Source organism: Mesoplodon mirus (genome assembly GCF_964341445.2).
Source record: "Mesoplodon mirus genome assembly, chromosome: 11".
Taxonomy (NCBI): Eukaryota; Metazoa; Chordata; class Mammalia; order Artiodactyla; family Ziphiidae; genus Mesoplodon; species Mesoplodon mirus.
The window spans coordinates 83,885,942-83,913,883 of NC_138987.1; the positions used below are offsets into that span (position 1 = coordinate 83,885,942).

Here is a 27,942-nt window from a genome sequence, read left to right on the forward strand (position 1 = left end):
GATGTATTTCTTGGGTCCAGAAGTCAAGAATGAAATGTCATTTGGGCAATAAAAGGAAGATACATATTTGATTGAGTTGCATATTATCTCTTTTATTCAAATGAATTAATTCTTCTTAGTCACCAAATTATCTGAAATTTGAATATTAAGGTGTTCATAGCAAAATGCTATCTATAGAATTAATAAGAATGCATTTTTAAAAAGATATTTTGATGAGGATAGATACATGGATACATTAGGCAGACGCCTTCCTTTATCTCATGGTTGCAAAGGTGACAAAGAGGGCAAGGTGAGGTAAAGCTTGTTCAAGAAAACGGACTTCCCTGGCGGTCCAGTGGTTAAGACTCTGCACTTCCACTGCAGGGGGCATGGTTCGACCCCTGGTTGGGGAAGTAAGGTCCCACATGCTGTGTAGCATGGCCAAAAAAAAAAAAAGAATAACGGAGATTATTAACCTCATTCTAAAAGTTTGGAACACACTTTTATCATTAGACTTTAAAAGTTACACATCACAGTTCTGAGAGCTCTTCTGCAAAATACTGAAGCTTGTTCTTAGAGTTCACAAAACTTAATTAAATATATATTGCTGGCCTGGACCACTGATGCATTTGTTAGCAGACTCTTTGAACGTTCAGCTCCCAGGAAAATGAACGGAAATGTGCAGTCATTATTTCAGGGATGGTAAATGCAGTCCCAGGGAAGAAACTGAAAACCATAGGACTTTGTTGACCGAAGACTGTGCCAGCACTACATAACAAGCCATTGGCCATGCAGATGGACAATGGAGGCCCACACTGAAACATCTGTTAACTACATAAAACTGTGAAAGGGATTAACACTGCCAGAGGCTGAAATGTAATCAGACAGGTGAAACAGCGATAAGATAAATATTCCTGCTTGAAATAAAAGTAATGCTAATTAATTTATTTTTATATTGCTGTGGTAACTGAGTTTAGAATTCTTGTGAAATATGTTAAACTCTTCACAATATATCCTTTCTCTTTGCAAGGTGTAAAAAATTAGAGAGATGCAAAATGGGATATTATTTTATTTTACTTTAATTTGAAATTTTTTCTGATATTTTAATAGACTTCATTGCATATAATTTGGGTGTCATTCTCTGTACTGATGATGCTACAGAAAAATGTGTGTAATTTTCACTTATGGCAAGTGAAGCTCAGTTGCCAAATTCTTATTTGTAAAGTATATCATCATATAATGTAAAAACAGAGTATAAAATATAAATGTTTAAAGTGAAGCTAAAATTGGGATGTTTCTGAGTTTGACCTTGGAAATAAAGGAGAAGAAAGATCTGTGGAAAATAAATGCAGCAGTTTTGCTGTATTCTGGTTTGCACATTAAACTGAGCTAATGTTTATTATGGGTCATTCATAAAAACATTCCTTAGTTTACTGAATGAATTTGTGATTGCCCCTTTCAGAGGTGTCTGTGTGTGTATGTATCTGTGTTTAAGTGTTTGCTTGTATTTATGTGTCGGTTTTAAATAAATAATTACAAAAGTGTACTTTCACTTAGCCTGCAGGGGCTTATAATTATTACATTATGCATATTGATTTCTAAATTCAAGTACCTTATAAGCTAAGACTCATCTATGAAAGTATTGTCTATAGAGCATTGAATCAAGAAACAGTGATTGTAAGAGGCATATTCTGTTTTTAGGAAATGGAAAGCATTTGGGGTTTAGAATTATTTTGAAAATTCTTTTCGCACACATTTTTTACTTTTGCTTTTCCCACATTGACTCGATCCCATCCAACAAACTGATGTTTATACCATGGCTAATGTCCCTGTACTCACTAATGTCCATTGACAAAAATCATATGAACAGGTTATGATTACATTTGTGTTGACACCTCTATTTTTCATATATTTTAAACAATTAGAATGACAGTTTTATCAAGTATTTTTAATCTAGTCAAAAATATTAGCATTATTTATTTATTTATTTATTTATTTATTTTGCGGTATGCGGGCCTCTCACTGCTGTGGCCTCTCCCGTTGCGGAGCACAGGCTCTGGACGCGCAGGCTCAGTGGACATGGCTCATGGGCCCAGCCGCTCCGCGGCATGTGGGATCTTCCCGGACCGGGGCACGAACCTGTGTCCTCTGCATAGGCAGGCGGACTCTCAACCATTGCGCCACCAGGGAAGCCCAGCATTATTTTTTAAAGATTAAATATCAAATCAGTGTGATTTGTCATTTTTCTGGGGTCAACAGATCCTCATTAACATGTCTTAAATAGAGGAAAAATGTGTAAACACGGGTATAAGCTATTATACTGATTATTGAATATGCACATACTCATATATATGTTACTGGAAACTTTTAATGCTGTAGAATTAAGAAATAAACCTGGGGGAGACTAAGTTCTGCAAAGATGTTAGGATACAGATTAATTTTGAAGAAAAGCTCTGCTTTGTGGCAAGTCAAAGGATTATGGAGGTAAGAGATTATATATTAAGAAAATAAATTTTTCTTTGTCATTTCAATATAATTTCTCTTGAAAAGTTCTGAAAAAACAATTTAGTGCTGCTTATACAAAATATACCCCTGATATTACACACATTGCCGAAGTTCTGGTAGAAATTATGGGAAAAATAATGCCAAAAGGAACACCAGAAGTATGTTTACCTTTTAGAATTATAGAATAAGTTCTTTTCATACATGTACACAATTATGAAGAGGCAAAGTCTGCAAGAAACTTTATTTTTTAGGGCAAATGAGGCTTAAAGTGCAAAACAGCAAAGGGTATCATCAGAAACAGTGCTTCAGATAACAAATGGAATTGGAAATATCTTCTGCATAAGCAGAAGTGAATTTACAGTATACTTCTCTGATATCAGAATAACTTGGGTGGCTGATGTCTTCTTAAAAGCATAAGAGGAAGGTGGAGAACTAAAAGCGGACCCTACTTTAATTAGGAGTACCATAAAGAACAGGCAGCTGCTTAAAATTAAAAAGAAAATTAAATATATGGAATGTTATTTGTTTAAACATTATAATATCATGAGAAGGTTTATTACAGATGACCACTACCTTTAATGTTCATAGGAAAATCTAAGACTTTCAAACAAAAGCAAAAAGTAGACAAAACTCATCAATATAGGCTTTGTAGAAAGGCTATGTTGCCGTTTGAACTCAGTCTAAGGGAGAGAATCTTCTTATTTTTACTTCTCCTATGAATTGATCTTTGTCTCACTCTAGTGTCAACCTGTAAAGTTAATGTATTCTTTTTTGAAATTTCTTTATTCCTTTTGCTGTTGCAGAGTGACATTTCACTTTTCACTGTTGCAGCTGCATAAGCCATGTAACCAATTAAAATTAAAAAGCTTACTGAATTCTAAACAAATATATATATATATATATATATATATATATATATATATATATATATATTGCTTTTGCTTTCTCTTTCAGGAAGTTGATGGCAATAAAGTTATGTCTTCATTTGCCCCACACAACTCATCTACCTCACCTCAGAAGGCAGAAGAAGGTGGGCGACAGAGTGGCGAGTCCTTGTCTAGTACAGCCCTGGGGACTCCTGAGCGGCGCAAAGGCAGCTTAGCTGATGTTGTTGACACCTTGAAGCAGAGGAAGATGGAAGAGCTCATCAAAAATGAGCCAGAAGGTAAAGGATGGAAAAGAAAACAAAGTTGTTGCCTATCTCCTGATTTTAATGGTTTGATGTTAACTTCTAGCTCCCTTTTCTGATGCACTCTCAAGGTTAAATTGGAAGAAACCTAATGCAATGAAGATGGATAGTATTTTTTTTTAGAAACATGTTTATACGTCTAACCCCAATTTTATAAATCATTAATTTTTGTTGTGATGTCTTCCTTATTTTCACATGAGTAAGTTGTGGTTGAGTAAAACTTAAAGGTTCAAGAATACAAAGTGGCAGAAGAGCCCAGGACAGTCACCGCCTACCTGCCAGATATCTGCAGTCTAGTTTGTGCTTCCCCCCAAGGGCCATTTTACAACTTTGTTACATTTTATAACCTTTATACATTAATGCATCTTAGACTGCATAGATAATTCGGTCTATTTTTTGTATAGTCTAAAATTAGTAAGTATGGCTAGAACTATTGTGTATTGAAAAGTAGTGTTTCTCTTACTGGTAGCTCAGTTGAGGTTCCCATTTTTTCAACTTCCAGGATGCCTTTCTTTTAAGATTTCATTTTCTAAATCTCTTTAATAGTTACAGATAGTATCCTACAGGTGATAATGCTCATGGACTAATCTTAAAATGAAAGCAAACAAACTAGTAAAACGATTGATGCAAACTGTATAATTTATGAATAACTGATAGTTATCCTTTATGTTACAGATGTTTACTAACTCCTGTTTAAAACCTATGTCCATCCTAAACACAGATGCCACTTTGCACACAAGAACATGCCTCCTATTTATTTCAGAGTCAGATGGAAAATTAAAACAAACAAACATAAAACAGTGACATAAAAAGACATGCTTTACACCAAAAATATACTGCATTTATACTATTTAACACTATTTATAACTGTTGTTAGGACACTGGTAAATTATATCTGGCGCAAAATATATGTTAACCGGTATTTGGAGTCATGTGGTAATTAAATATTTCTGGGTCTCTACCAGATGCATAGCTGGGACATGGATTTTAGTTAAAATTTATGTAATTCACATGATCTTACAGTTGGAAGGAATTTTGGAAATAATCTAGTCAGCCAAAGGCTTTTTGGCTCTAATCTGCATGGAGATAAAAATGGAGTTTTGAGGAGGACCCACACAACCTTTTTCTTTTAATGTGCTGCATTTTTTTCTGATAGTAAAAATAGTATTTTCTTACTATAAGAGTTGTTTAAAAAACAGAAAAATTAAAAGGAAGAAGATAAAAATCACCCAGAATCATAGCTTTCTGGTATAACATCTTTATGATAATTTTCTTTTTCTTTATTTTTATATATGCTATTCATTTTACATGATTAACTTTCTGCATTTAAAGTTATTTTGCATCTTTTATGTTGTGATACAGCATTATTAACTAAAGTCCATAGTTTATTCAGATTTCTTTAGTTTTCACCGTGTGCTTTCTCTCTTCTAGGATGCCATCACATAACAGATTACATTTAGCTATTTAGTTCTCATGTCTCCCTGGGCTCCTTTTGGCTGCAACAGTTTCTCAGACTGTTCTTATTTTTGATAACCTTGAAAATTTTGAGGAATACTGTTCAGATATATTGTAGAATGCCACTCTATTAGAATTTGTCTGGTGGTTTTCTCATAATTAAACTGGGATTGTGGGTTTGGGTAGAAAGACCACAGAAACCAAGTACCATTCTTGTCACATCACATCAAAAGTACACACTTACTATGTGATTTGCGAATGTTGATGTCGACCTTGATCACCTGGCTGATAACAGTGCTTGTCGGGTTTCTCCACTGTAAAGCCTCCCTGCCCCCTTTCTGTACCTTACTCTGTGGAAGGAAGGTGCTTTTAATTTTAATTTAGGTGCTTCCTAATAAAGGTGCTTCCTTTTAATTTTTCTGTTTTTTAAACAACTCTTATAGTAAGAAAATACTATTTTTACTATCAGAAAAAAATGCACCACATTTAAGGAGTAGGGAACCTTGATCCCCATCCTTCACAGCGAATCATCGAGAAATTTATTTGGATTTATTCTTTATTGGAGATTTATCTCTTCTCTATCATTTACTTATTCAGTCACCTATTTATATCAGTATGAACTCATGGATGTTTATTTTATACTTTGAGTTATAATACAATTTTTTATTTCGTTGGTCACATTGTTCCAGCTTTGTTCATTGGAGGCTCCTTCTGTGTCACTTTGACATACCACCGTGATGGTGGTTTTTTTTTTTTTTTGAGCACTTCTTTACTTTCTGGTACTATAAGATACTGCAGATTCATCTTGTATCTTTCCTTCTCCCAGTCCTAGAATAAGCCATTTCTCTAAGAAGCCCTGGTTCCTTTTATTGGAGAATGGTGTTAGAAAGCAAGATCTGGATATGAAGTGTGCTCTTTGCTACTGAGGTGTCATTTCTTTTAGGGCCTTGGTATTCCCTCAGTGTTTCATGTGAGCTTCCTTCCAAGTGGGTGCACAGACTCTTAATTTGGAAGTATATGACAGGCTGAAGCCACACGAATAATTCCTACCAGGAGAAAGGGCAGGAGACAGTGCTTGCCAATTTGCTTAGCAGGAAACATTCAGAGGTACTGGGAATTAGGAGAAAATCATAGCTACACAGGCAGAAGAACAGAGATAGAACATCCATGGCAGAAAGAGTTGACACAAAGAAATATCATTATGTATGTGGACATTAGACTGTTTTCATTATTGTATTTCCCACAGTTCGTTTTTTGTACTTTCCTTCCTACAAATATATTAAAAGCTCAGCTCAAGAGTGACTTGTTATTGAGTAATATAAAGATATTGAGAAAATACAGAAATAGCCTTTATGGAAGACTGGCATATAGGTTGAACATGCCAAGCATCTAAAAGCCCGAGTCCCAGAAAGTTAGTCTTTGTATGAATACAAAATGACTAAGATGGTGTTATGTTTACATACACAAGATTCCTAGACATGCTTTGAGTACACAGAAATGTAAGTAGACTCACAGTTATTTATTTATTTACTTACTTACAATTGAAGTATAGGTGATTTACAATGTGTTAGTTTCTGGTGTATAGCAAAGGGATTCAGTTATGCTTATTTATAGTATTCGTTTCCATTATGGTTTATCACAGGATATTGAATATAGCTCCCTGTGCTATACAGTAGGACCTTGCTGTTTATCTTATTTTATGTATACTAGTTTGTATCTGATAATCCCAAACTCCTAATTACCCCTCTCCCACCCCCTTTCCCCTTTGGTAAGTTTGTTTTCTGTATCTATGAGTCTGTTTCTCTTTTGCAAATAAGTTCATTTGTGTCATTTTATAGATTCCACATATAAGTGATGTCCTGTGGTATTTGTCTTTCTCTTTCTGACTGACTTCACTAAATGTGATAATCTCTAGATCCGTACATGTTGCCGCAAATGGCATTATTTCATTCTTGTTTATAGCTGAGTAGTATTCCATTGTATATATGTATAATACTGCATCTTCTTTATCCATTTGTCTGTCAGTGGACGTTTAGGTTGCTTCCATGTCTTGGCTATTTTAAATAGCACTGCTATGAACATTGGGGTGCATATATCTTTTCAAATTAGAGTTTTCTCCAGATATATGCCCAGGAGTGGGATTGCTGGACCATACGGCAACTCTTTAGTTTTCTGAGGAACCTCCATACTGTTTTCCATAGTGGCTGCACCAACTCACATTCCCACCAATGGTGTAGGAGGGTTCCCTTTTCTCCACACCCTCTATAGCATTTATTATTTGTAGACTTTTTAATTATGGCCATTCTGATTGGTGTGAGGTGGTACCTCATGGTAGTTTTGATTTGCATTTCTCTAATATTAGTGATGTTGAGCATCTTTTCATGTGCCTATTGGCCATCTGTATGTCTTCTTTGGAGAAATTAGACTCACTTTTATTGATGAAGAAATTTGCTCTTGTAAGAATATTTAGTAACTGCAGCTATTGGGAGTAATTATCAAAGAGCAATTTATGTATCTGAGTAAAGTGGTGCTCTTAATCACCAAGAAAAACAATAATAACATGGCAGGAAATTGTATCATAGAAAAGGAATAGAGTGTTAAAGGAAATTTCTTTCTCTTTTTTTTTAACTGCAAAAAGAGAAAAAGGGAGAAATATATCTAGGAAGATATGTGAAAGGCTCCACAGTATGTGGGAAGTTACATTCTAAATATTCTGATTCTTATTATCTGTATTTTCAGATGAGGAAACTGATGTTGAATAATGTCACAGGGTGATTGTTGGGGTCATTATTCAAACTGATTAAAAACTCCACTAATTAAAGGGTATGGTTAGACATGAGAATGGGCACCAAACCTGACATTAGCCAAACATCAGGACAGTGACACTGCATACAGTACAAACAAATGATCTGTAGTTCTGTGATGTACTATAACATCAAAAGAATAAAATACCTAGGAATAAATTTAATGAAAAAGTACAAAACATTGTTATAGTTCTGTGATGAGGGCAGTAATATGGGGATGAAGAGAGTCGAGAGAGAGTGAATGGAACTAAATGTTAAGCTGACAGATATCTGCTATGGAAAAATCTTTTCTTCCCTCAAGCTATGTTTTCCTTTGTTTTTCAAAGGCCATTAAAATGAACAGCAGGTTGTGATGAAAATTTCATTAAGCCCCAGCTAAATCATTATGAGGGTGCCATATTCATGCCTTTGCTTCCTCTCATTGGGGGGGAATGCAGATTTCAATGGAAAGTCCGTATTATTTCCGACCTTATCCCTGCCAACAGCAAACTAGCAGAAATTCAGAAGTTAGCAGAGAATGGTGTGTCGTACAAAAGGAGGCCACCGAGGTAAAATGGTTAGAAAGAAAATAAGATTTGCATATGGGTCGAAGAAAAAATGGCTCTTTTATTCGAGCTAGCTTATCTTTTCAAGCAATTAATTAAAATATTTTAAAAGTTATAAATAGGAGAAAATATATTTATATACTTTTGTTTGTATCTTTTTCCTCCATCAGAATTTTTGTCTGTCAGTACTTTAAAAGTTCTGGTGCTAAAGATTCTCATTTGTTGAGTGACACTAACTGATGTGGAACCTGCCAAAGTTCATAGTAAATTTTCAGTTCGAAATGTCTGACCTATGTAACATATATTTTATATTTGGTAATAACTATGCTCTATCAGTTGTTTTTTTTAACTATTAGACTTAGGAGTTAAGAATGACGAGGTTTAATATCATAATATGTGATATATTATTCCTATATCAAGGCCTTGAATAAATGATATGTATTCAGTTGGTTGCATATATTAAGTGCATATCATGTGTTAATGATAGTGTTAAGTACTTTATATGAAATAGTTTATTTAATCTTTACATAAACCTCATAACCAGGGCTATTATGTATAGCTATTCCAATTTCAGGAAATGCCATACACATGAACTAAATATTCTGTTTCTTATTATCTCCATTTTCAGATGAGGAAACTGGTGATTAAATATGTCACAGGGTGACTGTTGGGTCATTATTCAAACTGAAGTCAACCTTAAACTAAAATTCATGCCCTTAATCACTACTTACACTGTGTTTCCTAATTAGGAATTTTACCAGTAATAGTTTAATGTTACACATTAACACATGTGTCCCTAAATTCCTTTGAAATATTGAATAAGAAAGTAGTATTCCATAATTTTCTGCTAAAGTAAATTTCTGATTCCTCAATGGTGATCAAATTTCCAGAAAGCTTTAATTGAAAATCAGCTCAGTTTAAACTGTTTGATTTTAAAGTGTTTAAAAAAAATGCCTTGGAATATATCTTAAGAAAAACTTGTTTTAGAAGAATGTCTGGGAGCAAATTAGTTTGGCATAATAGAAATTCGGAATTGGAATGAAACGTAGACACATTTTAACCCTCTCTCCTCATTTCAAGAGAGAGAGAGAACTGAGGTAGAGATGTACTTGATATCACACAGCAAGTTAGTGTTAAAGCTAGAATGAGAATCCAGTGCACATCCTACAGGTCCAGGTGCCTTTTTTTTCCAGTTCAGTTACGTCATACCTTCTGGTATTCTTTACTCTCTCTGTCTTGATTTTTTTAGAAATAATGTCATCACCCCATCTTAGTTTTAAAGAGTATATCATTGATCATTAAATTAAATCTGAACAAATCTAAGACAACCAGCTATCTTAATTTAGCTAATAAAGCCAAGATAGATGGGTATCCACAAACGTCCTGTGTTCTCAAGCTCCAGGTAGCTAGGGATAGTCTATAACTACGGATCAGCCTTTAAATTTAGGGGTCCGATCCAGACTTTGATTTTCATTCAAACCTTAGGCTCAGAACAGTGCAGGTGCAAGTAATTTTTACCTGATGAGAACTTTATATATCTCATTTAAAATAGAATCCTTTTAGATACAAGATTATAACAGGCTTCATATTTTAACTTTTCTATATTAATGTCTGTAGTACTCCTATGTCTCTTTGGAATGACCTTTTCAGCTTATTTATATCTCTTCCTCCTAGAAATACAACAAACAACACCTTTTCTTGATTCCCATCCCCTCTATCTGTAATTCTGTTCCTCATTTCTCCAAGTCCAAGTTGCTAGAGTTATTTACACTCACTGCACTGACTTTTTCACCTTTTTAAGAACTGTTACTTGCCTCCCTCCATTGTTAGTTACTTAACTGTATTATGACTGTCCATTTATTTGTCAAGTTTCTTCCCCTGTATTAAACGCCTTAAGGGTGAGGATAGTGCACATACTAAATATTTAAAATATTTGTTGAAAGGACATTTATACTGCTTCAGTGTTACCCCGTTGCTGTCTTGAAAAAAGGAGAGGAAAGAGACCTTAATAAATACACGACCCTCTTCCAGATGTTATGTGAGCTACCTCATTTAATCCTCAGAAACTCCGAAGCTGGTATTATTTCTTATCTTAAAAATCAAGTTTTAGTAACTTGTTCATGTTCTTGTCATATGGAGGAACTAGAATTAGAACAAACTTCTTTTCCTCCGCAAAACTACTTGGCATTGAACACAAGACCCGACCCTTTAATCCCCTTAACCTTACTTTCCACCATTCTCTAAGGTACATGTTCTCATGCTGTCTTTATTAAAGAAACTGCATGCAGTTCTCTCAACACTCTGTATTTTTAATACTACTCTGCCTTTTCATATGCAGTTTCCTCTGCCTTAAATATCATACCCTGTCTTATCCACCTAATGAATTTATATGCACCTTTTAAGACTCAACGCCTTCTCTGAACACCTTTGTCAGAATTTGGTTTAGTCTACACTGCTAACATAACTCATCTCTGTTAGTTCTGACCACATTACCATCATTGTTTATTTACCTGCTGTCTTCCACAGCTGTAAGCATGTGAACATTGAAGTGAGTTCTTGGTTTGATTATCTGTGCCTCTCCGCTTCTTAATAATGAACTTGGTGCATAGTAGGTGATTGTGTTACCTGTGGATGACAGTCCACCCACTAATTGACATTTTTAGCCTTTGCTAACACTCCCCTAAAAATTGAGTAGATTTCATTGCTCGCCTTCTGTTTTTTGGGGGGTTTTTGTTTTATTATTTATTTATTTATTTATTTATTTTGGGCTGCACTGGGTCCTCATTAATGCTCACAGGCTTTCTCTAGTTGCGGCGAGCTGGGGCTACTCTTTGTTGTGGTGTGGAGTGGCTTCTCTTGTTGTGGAGCATGGGCTCTAGGCACGCGGGCTTCAGTAGTTGCAGCACACGGGCTCAGTAGTTGTGGCTCGCAAGCTCTACAGTGCAGGCTCAGCAGTTATGGCCCACGGGCTTAGTTGCTCCGAGGCATGTGGGATCCTCCTGGACCAGGGATCGAACCCGTGTCCCCTGCATTGGCAGGCCGATTCCCAACCGCTGTGCCACCAGGGAAGTCCCTGCCTTCTGTTTTTACTTCCCTCTTTTCTTCATGTCCTACTCAGTTAACCTCCCTACCTGTTTATCTCATTCATCTTGTCCTCTCCATTCTTTTTGTCATTATTGAATCTTTGAGATCATTACTTTAAATTCTTCCTGTGACTTAGAGGTTACAGTATTGTCCTGGGTCACAAAGCTAGGTATTAGGATCCAGGATACAAAACTAAAATACACATAAAACAAAAACTTTATATATTTTATGGTCACATTAATCTTTGAAATAACTGTAGTATTGCTAATATATTGGCATTATCTATGAATTTGTGGCCACAGATTACAATTTTCCCCCACTGCTATGGGCAAAGTAAAAAGTGAATTGATCTGTGAATAATTTTCCAGAATTCGATGCTGTAAATGGTTCTTTATTAGTGTTTCATCATAATGGAGACCAGCACTCTTTTCTAGGACAGAGCTGGCATGGGAGAGAGAGTTATTATTTCTTACGATGAGCTCAGGATGCTAGCAGGCTACAGTTGGATCTATCACTCCACCACCCCACCCCGCCCCCCTACAGTTCATCTCCGGAGGCCTGTAGTCAAAGAAAAGTAACTGACTCCACTCCTTCCTTGTTCCCTCCAGTCTTTCAGGGACTCTAAGATGTTCCCTCAAGGGGAGAGTTTCCAAACTCAGGATTCAGGAGTTCCTTCAGAGGGCTTATAAATCCTGGAAATTGTATGCAAAATGGGGAAAATATGTATATTTGTGCGTTTTTTGAGACCGAGTTCGTAGTTCTTATCTGACTTTCTAATCCATTCATGATGAAAAAGGGTAACTGCTCGGTGAGTCAGCGTTTGAGCTGTAGTCCTGGTTCTGCCACTGATTACTGTGTATAAGATATATATCAATATAGTTTAGTCTCTGATCAATTTTGAAGCATTAACTTACAAGTATTTAGCAATATTTGGGAATGTCATTGTATCTGTTTTGCCGCATTTGAGGGAAATGCAGCTTTTAAATTTAAATAAGGATTTCTTTGCATAAAACTGAGCATCTACCTTATAATTTATATTATAAAAGACATTATATGTACCTGCCTTTAAATTGCTGTAGTAATTGTGTTAATGTAATAAATATCTGTCCTCTGTTGGCAAATCTAACTGCCCTACTTTCTTCAGAGGGTTGTTGAAGGAAACAAATGAGGTAATGCACATGAAAGTACTTTATAAATTATAACCAACTTGGAATTGTACCAGTTATTGTCATTACCACATCTTGGCTGGTTAGAAACATTGTTACTTTAGGCATACCAGAAACATTATATGGCTCCAGTGATGCTTTCCCAGGATACTTACATGTACTGAAAAATTCTGGTTCAGACCTGCAAAATTCTGGAAACTTAGGATATGTAATCCACAACAAAAATGACAAACCCACATTCATAAAAATCCTAGGATAGCTAGTTGTTTTGAAGGTTATTTATATAAATTTCCCTAAATAAAATTGGTTAGGCAAGTTTGTACCTGAAGAACTACTTTTCAAAAAGAAAGATTTCTCTATATTGATACGGATAAAATTGCAAAATGTGACCAGTATGAGACTAGGAGAAGCAATTTAACATTGGGTTTGTGGATTTCTTATATTCTTATTTCTACAATAAATGTGAATGTGTACTGAAGACAAAGATAATTGAAGGCTCCCTTGACCAAAAATTTCATAATTTTCTAAGATTTTAGCTTTCTCTCATTTGTTCTTCCTTTCCTCCCCTATTTTGATTTTTTTTTCTTTTCATTCCTTTTGTGTGTACATGTGGGTATGTGTGTAGTCCTCCTTTCTGATCCCACATATGCTTGGTTTTATTTAGCATCTGTATCTGTCACTGTTCTTCCTTCTTAGAGTATGATGCCCACACCTCCAAAATTGTTACACCATGATGAGTGTACCCCTTGTGTGTGAGATACTGCATTTATTTGTGAAATTTTGTTTCTACTAGAACTAGACTTTGTCATCATTTACACAATTGGGACTTTTTTCCTGAACTTCTTTAAAAAAATCTTTGCTCACAATTTTATATTACAAGACCCTAAAGGCATAACCTATTACCAAAGTCACCCAGTGTTACTTTACATGAAACAGTTCATTGCTTTTAGTACAGACTTCACAAAAAAGTTCTCTTTTTGTAAGAACTAATAAAATAATGGAATGAGTTTGGAAAAGTACATATTGTGACAGATCTCAAGACTTCACCCTTAGAGTCACCTACAGACCGGAAACCAACACTGGGTGAAGAAAATATTGGGAGTTTTATTGTCACCAATTTTCTCTCTCGCTCTGTCTCTCTCTGTCTCTGCCTGACTGTCTGTCTCTCTCTCTCTTTCTCTTTCTTTCTCTCCAGCAGATACAGCAGGGAATATTGTTCAGTGGATATCACCCTGACACCATGCAGTCAGTATACTACAAATTCTCAGTGGCAAATGCCAAAAAACTTCCTCTTAACTCCATGTATACCATTTCTAAGATTGGGCTGGACACTTTTTAAGTTTATAACTGTACATTTATGAAACAAAAAAGTGTAAATTCTTGGTCATGAATGATGCTCTCTTAAAACTTAAAAATATGTATGAATATTCTTGTGTAATGTATCTTTTTTATATTTGCTTCTGTCACATCTATTGAAAATAATTCAACTTAGTTGCTTGTACCTTCTGTGGTACTTGTGTTTTTTTCCCCCCAAATAATTATGTGTTAATGGACTTTTAATTTCTATTACAAATGTGTTGACATATAGACCCATTAGATTCTCTAAATGGATATAAAGCTTTTTCTCCTTGTTTTAAGATGTATTTTACGGGTCCTGAAGTAGATATTATAAGCAGTGTATTTTCATCTGTGCTGTGCTACGGCATTATATATAATTATTCTGTGGAAAAGACAGGCCCCTGGTGCATGATATTTGGCCTTGTGAATATCCCTATGGGCATTGAATGTTTGATGTTTGAGTTTACATTATAAATCACAGTGCCTGCTCTTTACTTTAAATATCTGTTGTTGAGCAGCCCTTTAGAATTTAAATTAAACCATATTACATTAACAGATAAGTTGAAATTGAAATTCAAAATTACCCCCTAATTTCACCAACTTTTTAATTATTATTTTATAAGGAAATTATGGAGATTGACTTTCCTAAATTCAAAATCCCAGAGCATTCCGTTAAATTAAGAATATTGAAATTCACTTTGAAATTCACTCTTTTTAAAGCCACATTTGATGAGGTGGGAAAAATAAAAACTGAATGGATCAGGGGAAAAGCCTAAAGATACTTTAATTGGCAGAGGTTTGAGTTGCTTTTGTTTAGTTAGTCACCGTCCTTTTGACAAAGTACACGTTGAAGAGGTTTTGTAAGTGCTGTTCCACTGAAGGACAAACAAGGGTACTTTTCAGTTGAGCCCTTTTCAGTTCTGTTCCTCACACTCCCACCGCTGTTGGAGGCTACTCCTAATGTATTGTGACTACGTGTTCGTCTATGCAGTCTGTCACTGGAAAATGTCTCTTCTTGTTGAGCCTGCTGGAGTCTAACTTCCAGGAACCCTTTTCCAAGGCACCACTGTATGGAAATTGACACTCATAAAATGATGATAAATAAAAGTTTATTTTTCAAAGGTCAGGACAAGAAGACACCCTCAAATGCTGTAGAACCTATGTCTTTAGGAATAAGTGTTTTAACTTTAGCACAGAGTACACTGAGTCTGAAGCCTTGTAATTTTTCAGCACTAGAGTGAAACGTATTCACGCTCATCTTCATTTCAAGCGGTATCCATCACAGCGGTTTATCTTGATGTTGATTTCATTAAGTGTTACAGAAAATTAATTTATATTTTCTCAAAAGGCCTTCTGACTTGGATTGTAATGGCTCAGGGATTGCCTTTGGGGGATCTTCTTTAGAGTAGGAGGTCCCTGAGCTGAGATCCAGGGCTGTCTGTACAAGAATCCCATTCGGCCAAGATAGCTTACATTTTTCTTTTCAATTAGAACTTGTACTTTTGTTAATAAAATGTAATCATATTTAAGACTATGTCCTTAATGTTCATCCTTCTGTGAACAATCAAGGAGGCATTCTTTTATCAGGTGGCTATTTGTTACACAAGACGAGTACTATTTGATTCCTGCTTATACATGAGTTTATCTACCAACAGGACTGTGAAAATCATTGCAAACTTGTCTTTACCCAAATGTTTATAATATTTCCTAAACCTTTCAGATAAATGAGGTACCCCTGTTTTCCTTGTCCATAACTAAAACCCTCAGGTCCAGACTTTGACTTATAATGCATGGAGCACTTAAAAAACACCCACTGACCCAGACTGGACATGGACATTAGGGGAGGGTGCCAGACCTTCTTGCTGCTCATGTGCCACAGCTTTTGGAGATATCACTTATTCAAGAGTGAAGAGCCAGCCACCTGTTTCTGAGGCCTCTTTTCCCTCACATTAAAGGTTCAGGCCCTTGCTGAATCTTAACACTCTAATCTGGGGAACACACACAGCATTTTTCTGAAGCTGATTTGTCAGACTCGGCTAGCTGGAGGATTTTGTGTGCTTGCGCGCGTGTGCGCTTTTCACTCAGATACCCCTGAGGCACTTGTCACGACTGTGCATATTAAAATTAATCAGACCTCCTAGGCCCATGTGTCTCTGTGTTTCACATGAAGAAGTGGATATCGAGCAAATGCCCTAATTAAATGGGCCTGCTTGGTTTTGTTCTAGTGGATGCTTGGTCTTTTTTTTTTAATAGGAGTTGCTTAGGGGGAAGTCACGGACAGCACTAGCGTCGGTGGAGAGCTCACTCAGAGTTTCCTTGGCCACCTGCTCCCAGAGTTCTGAGACCTCAAGGACTCCCAGTGTGCCCTCCTTAACCACCCTTAATGTTGAAGAGAAATATGGCCAAGATCATGAGGGAGCAATGAGGCTAGGGCAGAACAGAATGAGCATATGACCTGGATATTTGGGTTGATTAAGATAGTCTTTCCTACATGTCGATCATCTCCGGATACCAGATTGTGCTCCGTGCTCCCACTTTTGGATGATGGAGTTTGACACTGAGGGGAAGATCTTATGTAGAATTCAGAGCTCATGCCCTTTCTTTATGCCCTGAATTTGAAAGCCAACTTTTATTTGTATATCTTTTCAGGTCATCTACATATCATACAGAAACCATTTATGAGACAATAAGTAATAAATAAATATATATATATATATACACACACACACACACACACATGCAGTGTGTGTGTGTGTGTGTATGTATATAATTTCACTTTTACTCTGATGCTTTCTGGCTTTAGCTTATTTTTCATTTATGTTAGACTTTTATCGTGGCTTTTGGAAAGACTGTCACGGAACATTTGGAAACAAACTTTAAAGAAGAGTAAGCTCAGAACACTGAAAATGTGTCAGGCTGACGAAACAGAGTAGCTTTTTTTTTTTTTTTTTGCGGTACGCGGGCCTCTCACTGTTGTGGCCTCTCCCGTTGCGGAACACAGGCTCCGGACGTGCAGGCTCAACGGCCATGGCTCACGGGCCCAGCCGCTCCGCGGCATGTGGGATCTTCCTGGACCGGGGCACGAACCCGTGTCCCCTGCATCGGCAGGCAGATTCCCAACCACTGTGCCACCAGGGAAGCCCCAGAGTAGCTTTCTTGTTTGAGTATTTAATGTCATAAATGAGGTAAACTTTTAACACACTGATCACTGAGCTTATGGATTTTAGTTCCAATTCATGCATATTATTTGGACTTTTTTTTCATATTTTAGAAAATAGAAACAGAAAACTTTCTTCAGAATATTTCAAATTTGAATTCATATATATGGAATAAACCATGGAGCCAACACTGGAAACAATTTGAAAAATCACTTAAGTGTTGAAGAGTTTGGAGTTACAGTTTAGCAGATTTCCAAATAACCACAGCAAGTTATCTGGTAAAAGATTACTCTGGCAGGACATGGTCCATAAAATTGATTTGTTCCTTTCCAAATTGAAAGGGTTGGACAATTCCAAAAAGCTAACCATTTTTTTGGACAACTTTTCTTCCTTTCCTCCCATTGTATCTAAGAGGTGAAAGGATCCATCCATTAACCTATATGCTCTCTTTTATATGTGGTCATACAGCTCACGTGTAGAGCACCGTATCAGCAGTGCCAAGCAACTGTCTGGTACCTGACAGCATCATAGAAACCCCTCCTCTGTTCACTTAGGTTGCTTCTGGTTATTTATTAACACAATGCAGACTGTTCAGTAGGTGTATATGAAATACAAAGAAAAATAGAAGCCCTGAACAAGTAAATACATCTTTCATCATTTCTTTTGTTTGGTGTGTTTACTGTGTGCTATTCTTGGTCAAGATAAGTTGTTTGACAGTTCTGCAAAAGGGTGAGAGGAACCTTTTCTTGAACTTTATCCATTTGTCTGTAGAAAAAAGTTTTCTATTTGCCATTCTCTTTTCTTTGCAACCTGTCTATATTAAAAGTTTTTTTTTGAAGATTGTTATTGCTGTTAATATGACAAGTACAGGTGATTATGAAACATAAACAGTTTTATCTAATTTGTTTGAAATGTGCAGTTAAGAGACTAGAAGTCTAAGACAGATTTCATTTCTAAACTTTTAAATTAGAAGTAGAAAATGAGATATTATAAAATCATCTTTTTACTTCCTTCTAAGAAACAGACCATTTGTTCTCAGTCCTTATGTAAGTTTCACTGAAATATTGAGCCTTGATTTAATTTGTGTGTAAGTTCTCTCCTCCCTACATATTAATATAATATCAGTGCCGTGCCCATTGCATAGTATAATTACGGAAGAGATCAGTAGCTGGGAGAGCATGTCATAATTGAAGACGTCTGTTTATTATAACAGGACAGTGCTTCTAGGCTGGTATTTTGTGTGTTAATAGATAAGAAATGATTTGCTGTTTCAAGATGAATTAAATCTCTGTTTCATAGGCCTTTCTCTTCTGAGAACTTATGCTTTGTAGAAATTTGCATGAAAAGTTTATACACCATCATGTGACATTAGTCAAATGGAAGACTTGGAAGCAGAAAGTGGTAGAAATGAACAAAATGCACCCTTCTCCCTTTGGAGTTTTGTTTTCTATATATCTCTGTTTTTTAACCCTAATGTTTCTGCTTCAGTCTTTGCTCCGACACTGTTAGTATTTTTCACCTCTGTCGAGATACCATGTTTCAGGGAAGGAAAACACCTAAACAGGGAGGTAGCAATGTTGAGAGCAGTACCCTGTGAATAGGAGAGGTCGGTTCTCAGCCTTCACATGCAGGACAGCACTCCAGACTCCCAGCAGAAGTCATGTCCAGTGGCAGAGTAAAATGGACCAGAATTAGACGTGTGCTGGTTTTGCCACCTCAGCGCTTTAGTTTAGCTCTGCTTGTTCTGAGTTGCCAGACGGAGGATGGCCACCTCGCTGTTGTGCTTATTTAGTCTTTTCCCCTTTCAGCTCATGGGAATCATTAAGAGGGAACCAAAAGAACTGAAGATAAATTGAAGTTGTGTATTTTTTTAGCACATCTTTTTCACTTAAAGACTATTGTAACTGGGGGTTAATAAAGAATATTAAGTCAAAAAGCATAGTAAACCTGAGAGTCCTTGTTTTTTCTCTCCATGAATTTTTCTTTTGTTTTCTAAATTTAAGATATTCAAATTAAGAATATTTGGAAGTTTCAAAGTATATTCCACTAAATAGGGAAAGACTGCCTTTTGAAATGGTTTATCTAAATTTCAAACAATGTGAACCCTTCTGAAATAATGTCTAATAATTGCTTTTGAAGACAACATTAAAGAAATACTAAATCTCTATCACTGTCAGTTATTTTTATCTACATCTATGCTCACATACACAGGACAAAATCTTGCCAACTCTGTTAGATCTCCACAATTTCCCTAGAATTAAAGAATACACACACACACACACACACACACACACACAATAAATATAATAAGTTATAATTAGATTTTAGGAGCATTTATCTCACTCAATCTCTAAACTAAAAAATTTTGGCCTAGAACAAATTTTGACAAAAAGAAAACACACAGATAAGGATCTCAGTACAGAAGGGAACCTCCCATTCTGTTTTGTTTTATTTTTTCATTACCTTTGGACTCCTGCTAACATCCTGTGTAAAGTCTCTCTTGATGCCCAAGAGAGTCAATACCTCCTTTCTCTGTAATCCCTTTGTTTTCTGTTTGCTCTCCTATTCACTCTTTCTCTCATTCTGACAGAAAACACTTATTGAGGTTCTATTATATGCTAGTTATTTTATAGGTGAATGAGGACAGAGATCAAAGACACAGTTCCTGTCCTTAATTTGCTCATGGTTTTTTGGGGGAAACAAACCATGTGACTTCATGGTGAAAGGCACTGTGAGTGAGGAGGTACTGGAGGCTCTGTAAGTAGAGGGGGGTGGGCCTTACACCAAAAGTGAACATATAATCAGTGCCTATAATTCTTTATCCTCTAAATTGAATTAATATTTACATATTGATGGACATGTCTTTGTTTATGTCACCTGTGGAGGTCATGTGGCTATTATGACTGCTTTAGCCAATCCTGTTTACGTGCTGGAGCAGAAAGCTGTTACAGTATTCACTGGATCCCTCTCTCTATGACATAACTTCTTTGTTTAAAAATTTTTTTATTTATTTATTATTTTTGGCTTCATTGGGTCTTTGCTGCTATATGCAGGCTTCCTCTAGTTGTGGTGAGAGGGGGCTACTCTTTGTTGCAGTGCGCGGGCTTCTCATTGCGGTGGCTTCTCTTGTTGCGGAGCATGGGCTGTAGGTGCGCGGGCTTCAGTAGTTGTGGCTCGCAGGCTCTAGAGCGCAGGCTCAGTAGTCGTGGCGCATGGGCTTTGTTGCTCCGCCGCATGTGGGGTCTTCCCAGACCGGGGCTCGAACCCGTGTCTCCTGCGTTGGCCAGCGGATTCTTAACCACTGCACCACCAAGGAAGCTCACTATGACATAACTTCTTTTAATGTTGTTTTTCTCATCATCTCATCTTTTCTGGGTATTTTCAGGTTATTGATTTCTGCTTTCTGGGAAAAATTTACAACCCTAAGGAGATATTCTAATTGCTTCCCCCCAAGGCTCTCAAGCTAATAAGCCTATACATATAATATATTATTTCCCCTTTATCCATCTTTAGCCTTTATTCACTAAAATAGTAGAGGATATTATCTTTGAATTCTTGTTTTAGCAGAATCGTATTTGGAAAGTTGAGCCAAAATCATGGTAATAATTATGGGTACATAACCTAGACCTTATCCAGAGAGCTAAAATACACTTAGGTTTGTAAGTTCCTGATTCAGGTACTGATCCATTCTCAAAATTTAAACACGTAGCCAAAAGGTTTTTTACTCTGTAATTATAACCTAAATTTTATTTTTTTAATTTAATTTATTTTTTATTGAAGTATAGTTGACTTATAATGCTGTGTGAATTACCGCTGTACAGCAGAGTGACTCAATTATACATATATTTATATATATACATTCTTTTTCATATTCCTTTCCATTATGGTTTATCATAGGATATTGAATATAGTTCCCCATGCTATACAGTAGGACCTTTTTCTTTATCCATTCTATATGTACCAATTCTCATCTGCTACTCCCAAACTCCAAATCCACTCCTCTTCCACACCCCTCCTCCTTGGCAACCCCAGTCTATTCTCTATGTCCTTGATTCTGTTTCTGTTTCATAGATAGGTTCATTTGTGTTACGTTTTAGATTCCACACATAAGTGATATCACATGGTATTTGTCTTTCTCTTTCTGGCTTACTTCACTCTGTATGACAGACTCTGGGTCCATCCACATCTCTACAAATGACCCAATTTCATTCCTTTTTATGGCTGAGTAATATTCCATCGTATATATGTACCACATCTTCTTTATCCATTCATCTGTCGATGGACATTTAGGTTGTTTCCATGTCTTGGCTATTGTGAATAGTGCTGCTATGAACATAGAGGTGCATGTATCTTTTTGAATTATAGTTTTGTCTGGGTGTACTCCCAGGAGTGGGATTGCTGGATCCTATGGTAATTCTATTTTTAGCTTTCTGAGGAACCTCCACACTGTTTTCCACAGTGGCTGCACCAACATTCCCAACAGTGTAGGAGGGTTCCCTTTCCTGCACACCCTCTCCAGCATTTGTATAACCTCAATTTTAAACAAAACTGCTTGAATTCTAAGACATACAAGTATACGACAGGAACATATAGAACCAAGTATTAATACATTTTTCCTGACATACTCACCTGTCATCCTGGCAGTTAGTAAAATGCAGTCCATATTTTCCTTAAATTATTTGCCCAAAGAAAAAGAGACAATGGTGGAGCAGCCTCGGGATGTGGAAGTAGACATTTAATTTCTTCTCAAGAGCGGAAAAAGAGCCTCATTTGGCATGTGATGTGTTACTTGTGCCATCCTATATATTTTATTGGGTCTCGCAGAGACCTTTATTAAACTGGGTGGGTGGGTCAGCCTGCAGCTGCAGTGAGCTCACTTCCTGTCTTACTCTCCAGCCTCTTTTCTCATGTCCTACCATTCCCTACATCACTCTTTATGACTTTTGTTCTAGTAATGCCAAATTGCCTATGGCTTTTCGCAGCTACCATGCTTTTCTTTGCTTATGATGTCTGTTTGCAATGCCTTTTACCTTACTTCACACCTGGGTTATGGCCATTCATTCTGAATACTTAGTTTGTTTCACCCCCTACCAGAAATTTTCTGCTAACTCTAATTGCCCCCATCCTCCCTCCCTTAAGAAATTGTATTGTCTCTCCCCTCCACTGGATTTTGACCTCCTAAAGCAGTGGTTGGCAAACTATGACCTGAAGGCCAAATCTAGGCTGCTAGTCTTCAAGAGAAGACTACTTGACAACATGTGAACATTATATGAAATTTAAATTTGTGTCTTTGAATAATGTTTTATTAGAACAGCGCCATGCTCCTTCATTTACATATGGAGGTAGTGTCCTGTAATGTACTTTCGTGATGTAATGGTAGAGTTGATTAGTATAGCCTACAAAGCCTGAAATATTTGCTCCCTGGCCCTTTACAGATAGTCTGCCAACCCCTGTCTTAGAGGGCAGGAACAGAGTCTCAGTCACCCCATTATCCAGAGTTCCTCGCACAGTGACTCCTAATTCAACGAGTTAATTGAATGGTTGAATAAGCGATCTCTGACCTGAAGCAAGGCATCCACCCCAGGGTTTCTAGCTCTCATCCTAAAGGAAGTCTAGTAAAGGAAATACTGAATACAGATGCTAGATTTTCCTCTATCATTATCTGGGTAACCTTGGGCAAATGCTTCATTTTCCTTTATTTGAAAATAAAATGATTTCATTAGGTGAGTTTTATAGTTCTTTCTAGATATAAAGTTCTAGCAATATATTAATGTTTTATTAAGTCAATATGCAAAAGAAGTTAAAAATACAGAATTGGAGAGCTCATATTTTATTAAGAAATATGAGCAAAAAGAAGAACAGAGCAGTGAACTCTCACTAATCTGTTATACACCAGGTTAATCACTGGTGTTGATTAGGTGTTCTGTAGTAATCCAAATAAAAATAAAGTTTGCTGTTGGTCTGTACTATGAATCTCTAATACTAAGGCATTGGGATAGAAGATAAGATCTTTTGTTGTAAGACTTGTGGCTTATAATTTATTTGCATTGCTTTGAGTGAAAATTTTGTCCAGATAATGAAAGGCAGATATTTTAATGTTAGTTTTTGCTAGAATCCTGAACTGTCCTATGTTTACTTCTCTTTTTTTAAATCATGCCTCTCTCTCTTATATGAACCTGCCTCTCCAGAGATACTGCAAGGGAGATAAAGAGCAGCATTGATAACCAACCTGTACACCTTATTTTATAGATTTTGAGAGTTACAGAGTCTTTACATCTCTAAAGTGACTTCTTTAATTCTAATAGGGGTGCCCGCTATAATCTTGGACAGTGATAAAGGTATCTTGAATGAAAATATCACAACATAAAGATTCTTTGGATGAAAACCTTTCTTGCAATTTGTACCTATTTCTAAACCTATTTTAAAAGGCAAACAAAATTAGACTTGTTTTAAAATATTTGTACTTCCATGAGAATATTCCTGAGTAAAACTGATCATCACATAGCCTATAAACATAGTACAGGTAAAAGAACTAAAATGTTCTTTTAATGTTTCCATTAAAAGCTGCTAAAGGAAGTGAAAAATTTATGTGTATCTCTGAAGAACTTCAGAAAACAATATTTTCTAGAGGTTCTGTGTCAACTTTTATGAAATAGCCTCAAGAAATAACTTAATAAATAGATAATTTTGCAGAGTCTCCTCACTTGTAGTATTATGGTCCTGCTGCTTTGTACAGTCTTTTCCATTGCCTTCTATAGGAGTCACCTATTGAAGTGCTACAACCCTTCAGTATTGGACATCTCACTGTGGAAGAGAATAATTTCCTATAAATCCACTTGCTTCAGTGTTTGCTATATGGTCTATCATTGAATCAGGTCGGCTACCAGCAAGTATATAAAGGGCAATTCAAGAGAACCAATTTCAGTGAGATCAGAACATGCTATGTGTAAAACATTTTTAATTCTACAAGGGATATGTGTTAGGGGAAATTAGTATTACTGCTACTACTTCCAGTTTCCTCATTCTGTTTTTCACTGAACACATATTTGCCAAGACCCTATTTCTCTATTTGGAATTCTGAATGTCATTAAAAACATAGCTGAAACACATCTATGAATAAATATTCTTTTAATTTAAAAAATAAAAAAACATTTTAATACTCTTACATTCCCATTTGGATTTTTTTTATCTGAAAAATCTATTGTTGCTTAAATGTCAAGATTCACCTTGTGATTTTAAAGGAAAAATATTTCCCTTATTTTGCTGCATTTGATATAATTATGGCCTAGTTCAATGTCAAAATATTGGTAGCATTGTTTGTTAAAATGTATGAACTTATTTCAATAAGAATAATTTAGCAATCAACTGTCAAGTCACATTCATAATATATAAGGAGACTATTTTACTAATTGTTTTGTATAGACATACACATTCTAGAACTCAGAAATTATTAACTTCCTTAAGAAGATGCAAGTATGCATGCTCTTTCTTCTATAGCAAAATGGTACATGGATGAGGAATGACAGTTTAAAAAATATGTAGTTTGTGTCTAAAACAAAATAAGCATTTACTTGCTGAAGATAGGTTTCTACCTGCGATGATGATTACAGAACAACATATGCTTTTATTAAAAGACATTTGAAACACCTTCTTTCTATATGTTTGCTTTTTGGCCTCCTGAAAACATTCAATGTTCAGAAAAATTCTGTGATTTTTTATGTAGGTGAGCGAGCTGATGCTTCTGCACCCTTCCTTTTCCTTATCTTCTTTGGGTGTCCCTGAGCTCTCCCCAAGCTGAGACAGATGGCTGCTGGTTTAGTTCTGTGTGTGGGAGAGAGGGACTTCCACATGTGATTTTTACCATTTGGTAGTAATTAGTTTGTTGTATAAATTAACATTAACTGAACCGTTCTTCAGGCATTGTTTGTAATTATCTTCTTTGAGTCTCTGAGTTGTGTAAAGAGATAAAAAGCAGGGAAGAAATTGTTCTTTATTTTATAGAAGTTGAAGAATCTATCATTAGACTGAATAGATCAACAATTATTGTTTGTATACCCAATAGACCAAAAAGTTTGAAATAACTGTAAAACAGAAAAACCAAAAAACTTGGAACCTAATGATTTAGAAATACAGTTACATTTTCTCAGAAGGTATTATTTTTATTTTAAGACAGAACTGAGTGTAAGAGAAAAATGAAATACAGTTTGAGGTATTTTTCTTCACATCATTTAGCAAATAATTTCTTTTAATTCTCACAGTAACTTCCACTTGAAGGTCACTGTCTGTCTTATCTTTTTATTCTTTATGTTACATACTCTGTTTAGATGCTTTCAAATAGAAGCATTTTCATGTACATTTTATGAGAAGCATATATTTTTCTTAGATATGGTATGTCAATATTCATCTTTTTAGGCAGAGCTATACACTAGTAAGTGGGATTTTAATAATTCAGGTTTTAAACTCTGTGGAGTCACCATTTCCTCTCCCTCCATCCCAAATAAAGATCTTGGATATGAAGAAAACAAACAATAAGCAACCTATACTTCTTAAAATTTCCCTTCAGTTTGGTTTTGGCTTTGCTCATGTTATTTCTAGGTTTGAAATTTTCTTCTTGTGTCTTTCTCTAAAGAGATCTAATAAGTAATACAATATAACAGATTGTCCTTTAAAGCATAAATGTTTCTTTCTGAAAAAAACATTTCCATCTCTGTTTTTTCTTTGGAAATTGCTCTAAGAAACTACCAAGAAGAACAAATTATTGCTGTACATATTTTGACCCAAAGTATTTAAAGTATGTCATTGCACTTTTACCGTCCATAACACAGTCATAACTTTGATGTTGACAAGAAAATAAGGTAATAAAGCCTCAGTCACACCAGAGTTAATATATATGTTGACCTGCTATTAGATTTTAGATTATTAATAAAAATAAAAATGTATGCTATAAGTAGCTATATTCTATCATACAATTTCAGATACTGATCAGGTGTTATATGTAGAAAATATAACTACCAGTAGTAATTTATTTCTTTGCTTTTTAAAAAATATTATTGCAGTTGATTTCATGGAATACAATTAATCACGTCTCAAAGATTTAAAAAATCCCAATACAATTGCAAATTACTTGGAATAATAAGAACAGTTTCCCCTTATTTAGAATGGCTACGCTTTTACTGCACTTTTTTTTTTTTTTTTTTTAGTGAGTGAACAAACTTAAGGCATTTTTTTTTTTTTACCGTGACTAAGTGGGAGATTTATTCCTGAAATGCAAGATGGTTCGACATATGAAAATCAATGAATGTAATATAGCTCATTAACAGAACGAAGGAAAAATTTTATAGAAAATATATAAAGTATGTTCTCAGGCAACAATGAAATTAAACTAGAAAACAATAACAGGGATATGCCTTTAAAATTCCCAAATATATGGAAATTATAAACAGCTCACTTTTATTAAAATTAAGGCACTTTAAAAGCTGGGTTTTGTTTTGAGTTGTTGGGTAAGCCATTCATATATTTATATTGTTCTGAGGTTAAGAGAGATATGCTTTTTTTCTTTCTTAATTAGAGTGTTTCAAGAAGTTTCTGGATTACTACAGATGTTTTCTTTTTTTAAGTATTTCTAATACAGAACTTATTTTTATGAAATAGGAAAGCTAGAAGTACTATATACCTAGAAGTTGGCCTACCCCTAAAGTGTATCATCTTGCATTTTCCATAATTATCCAAGATTCTAAATCATGCTCCTCCTTTAAATGTACATCACTATTGACAATTTTAAAAGCTCCAAAGTTTCTGAATTTTCAAAAATCTTGCCTCCTCAAAATAGCTTATGCGCATTTATTTTCCCCAAATGAGAAAAAAAAATCATTATTGTCTTATCTCTTTATTTTGGCTGTAAGTCAGATAAACATAAAAACCTTGTTTTGTGCTTTTCAAAATCCAGAGCTGTCTAAGAAAGAAGCAGCCTTAATCCTGAAGATATTTCCTTTCCCTGCTTCACCGGATAGAAGTATATTTTCTTCTAAATTGGGCAGTATAGAATTTGGTAAAATTTTGACTGGCAAACTTTGTATCTACTCAGAATCATTCCATATATTGTGTGTTCCCTGTAAATGATATTAGTATAATTTGGGCACAGTATTTGAATAGAACAGTTTTTGATTTGTACATGTTAGGATTCTTAATATTAGGCCAAAATATTCCTCTGTGTGAAAGAAAATAGTCTTTATGTTCCTCGAGTAAATTTAGATCCTCATTCCTGGAAGGGAAGCAAAATAAACACTTCTGCTTCCAGTCTGATTTTGTTTCATTTATGTACTTGTGTTCATAAGAGTATATAAATCTAGGCTTACACGCACCTTTTGAGGAAATCACAGTATTCTACCATCCCCACCCATACAAATGAAACCATTTTTTCATTATTCCTCAGTTCAGCATTTTTATTTAATATTTCTTTTTTGTTTGTTTTTAGATTAAAAAATCAACTATTGACAAATATCCTACACAAAAAACAATTCTGAATAATTTTTTGGCAGCCATTTGAAATGCAGACTCCCGTATGACATGATATATTTTGGATCCAAAGACAAGAAGGGAAGAAAAAAAAAAAAAAGCAGCTCTTCTGTGGCTGTGGCCATGAAGCTCAAAGAGAATACATTAATTAACCCAAGAGAATTTCTAGGGAGCTGTAGTGAGTAGCCGTAGCTTTGAAATCTA

At 35.5% G+C, this 27,942-nt stretch overlaps 1 protein-coding gene across 10 annotated transcripts in view; it reads left to right on the top strand.

Moving 5' to 3' along the window:
• Positions 1-27,942, top strand: part of SOX5 (SRY-box transcription factor 5) — a 1,015,676-nt gene that overhangs the window by 711,665 nt on the left and 276,069 nt on the right. For all 10 annotated transcript variants that reach the window (XM_082635813.1, XM_082635815.1, XM_082635814.1 and 7 more), the window contains one exon: positions 3,439-3,649. In XM_082635813.1, coding sequence (XP_082491939.1) covers positions 3,439-3,649 — 211 coding nt within the window. The remainder of the gene's footprint in view (positions 1-3,438; positions 3,650-27,942) is intronic.